At 61.2% G+C, this 2134-nt stretch overlaps 1 protein-coding gene across 1 annotated transcript in view; it reads right to left on the minus strand.

Moving 5' to 3' along the window:
• Window positions 1–2134, minus strand: part of ELMO3 (engulfment and cell motility 3) — a gene marked incomplete at both ends in the record, with an annotated part of 7842 nt that overhangs the window by 1684 nt on the left and 4024 nt on the right. Inside the window, 7 exon segments of the mRNA XM_009581127.1 lie at window positions 7–21; window positions 152–315; window positions 416–552; window positions 782–890; window positions 1382–1486; window positions 1758–1878; window positions 2034–2134. The exon segment at window positions 2034–2134 is cut by the window's right edge and continues 18 nt beyond it. Of these exon segments, the coding sequence (XP_009579422.1) occupies window positions 7–21; window positions 152–315; window positions 416–552; window positions 782–890; window positions 1382–1486; window positions 1758–1878; window positions 2034–2134 (752 nt within the window).

Genomic DNA, 2134 nt, shown 5'->3' on the forward strand with positions numbered 1-2134 from the left:
TTCAGCCTCTCACGCAGCTCCCTGGGGCGAAAGCCAGCAGAAGACGACCGTGACCACTTCAACAGGCGCTCGCTCACCTCCCCCAGCCCCACGGCGTCCCCCACCACCGACCCCCATCGCAGCTCCGGCTCCCTGCCCGCGGCCCACTCACAGCACGGGCACAGCCAGCGTCTCCTCCTGGTGCAGCCGCTCCGTCTGCCGCAGCTTCAGGATCTCACTGTAGTTCAGCGCGTTCACTCTGGTCTTGAATAGCTCCAGGGAAGTGGGCTTGAGGGACAGGGTCCTGGTGATCTGCTCCCGCACCACCTGCAGCACCTGCGGGGCCCAGGACGTCACCCCCAATCTGGTCACGCTCCCCAGCGCCCCTGAATTTGTGGCCCCAGCTCCCGTCCGGGGCCCCAGCATCCCCTCGCACCTTGTCAAAGTCCTCCTGGGTAGCGCGCATCTCCTTCCAGGTCTTGTTCACCAGCTGGATGCAGATGCAGAAGAGCTCTTCAAAGAAATGATCCTGCCCGAAGAACATAGGGTAAAAGGCCTGAGCCGTCTCCGAGCCTGCGGTGAGAAGGACAGATGATGCCAGACTCCCCAGTTTTTCCAGGGGATTTCAGTATCCAGGAGAATCTGGACATTTCCCAGCCCCACCTCCCCTTCCCCTGCTGTCGGCCACACCAGAGCCTGGTGGCCCCACATACGCAGCCCCCTGCCCTGGCAGCTTGTCCCCACTCCTGCCAGCCGGCAAGCAGCAGGGCAGGGAGAAGGACAAGCCGGGGCACACACATACACGGCTCTCCAACGTGCAGGATCTCGCAGAGGATCAGGGTGAGCTGGATGCTGCTTCGAGCGAAGGGGCATTCGTGTTTGTCTTCCCGACTGCTGTTCTCGAGGACGAACTGGAGGAGAGGGTTGTTGCCATGCGTTACGCGGGCCACGGACTCGGAGGGCGAGCTGTCCCCCCAGGTTAAGCCATCCCTAACAGAAGGAGTAAGCTTCCCCCCAAAAAACAGCTCCAGCCCCCTCCTTCCTCTGCGGCAGTGCTGGAGCTGATCACAGGCACAGCAGGTCGGAGCGGGGTTAATGCTCTGCAGCCACTGGCTGGTTTTGCCCAAATCGCTCCGGTTCACTCAGACGTGAACAAGGCCTGGAAACCAAGCTGTGGGCAAAACACTAAAAATTATGGGGACCTTTCAGTGCCACCAGCCTCAAATGGCTGCTCCTACCCACAGGGAGGACTCAGCTCCGTCTGAAAGAAGGCAACAGTAGAACACTGCCCAAAAGGGACATCCTCACTTGGGTTTGGCCAAGGACGGGTCACAAGGAAAGGAGAAGGTGGAGATCCACCAGCACTTCTCCGCCAGGGAGTTCTCCGGGAGAGAGCACGCACCCTGCTGTAGGCGTTGGGGGTGTGCCTGGAGAAATACACCATGTTGTCGAGGGCAAGGAGTCCCGGCGGGGCACGGCGGAGGTCCTCCGCTGGGTTGCTGTTGTTCTAGGAGGACACAAAAGGATGCAAGTTAGCAACCGCTGCTTTCTCCTCCAAGCAGCAGAGTCCTCCTGATGCAGCCATGGGGTTTGCCTTTTGAGTCCCGGCAGCTCCACAGCACTCGCTGTTTAGCGGTGCCAAGGGACAAGAAGGGAGGTACTGCCCAGTGGCCCATCAGGATCAACAGGGACACCAGCCTGGAGCATTCAGAAGGTGCCGCTGAGGCCGGGTGGCGGAGCCAGCGTGGGGCCGGGGAGGGGATGCATGGGGGACGCACCATGAAGCCCAGCTTGCGGAACTCCTTGGCACACAGGGATCGCCGGCGCTCGGTGCTGAAGTTGCTGGCAGGCGCCTCGCTTACCGACTCAAAGGCGGGTTGGCACAGGGGCTGGCTGTTCCTGGAGGGAGAGCGGAGAGGAGGGGATGCCGGTGAGCCCCACACAAGCAGGTTCTCCCAGGACAAACCGACAATGAAATCAAATGTGCTGGGTTCACCCAAAGGCGAACCTTCACCTGCCTCTACTTCCACAGGTGGAAGAGAGCAGGGCCAGACTCGCAAGGAGAGTGCTCCCAGACCTGTGAGTAGGGATCCATGGAGGTCCTCATGCGGCGCTCGCACAGGTTGAGGCTGACGGACTGCAGCACGTACAGGTA

This window comes from Fulmarus glacialis, unplaced genomic scaffold, assembly GCF_000690835.1.
Source record: "Fulmarus glacialis isolate BGI_N327 unplaced genomic scaffold, ASM69083v1 scaffold17917, whole genome shotgun sequence".
Taxonomy (NCBI): Eukaryota; Metazoa; Chordata; class Aves; order Procellariiformes; family Procellariidae; genus Fulmarus; species Fulmarus glacialis.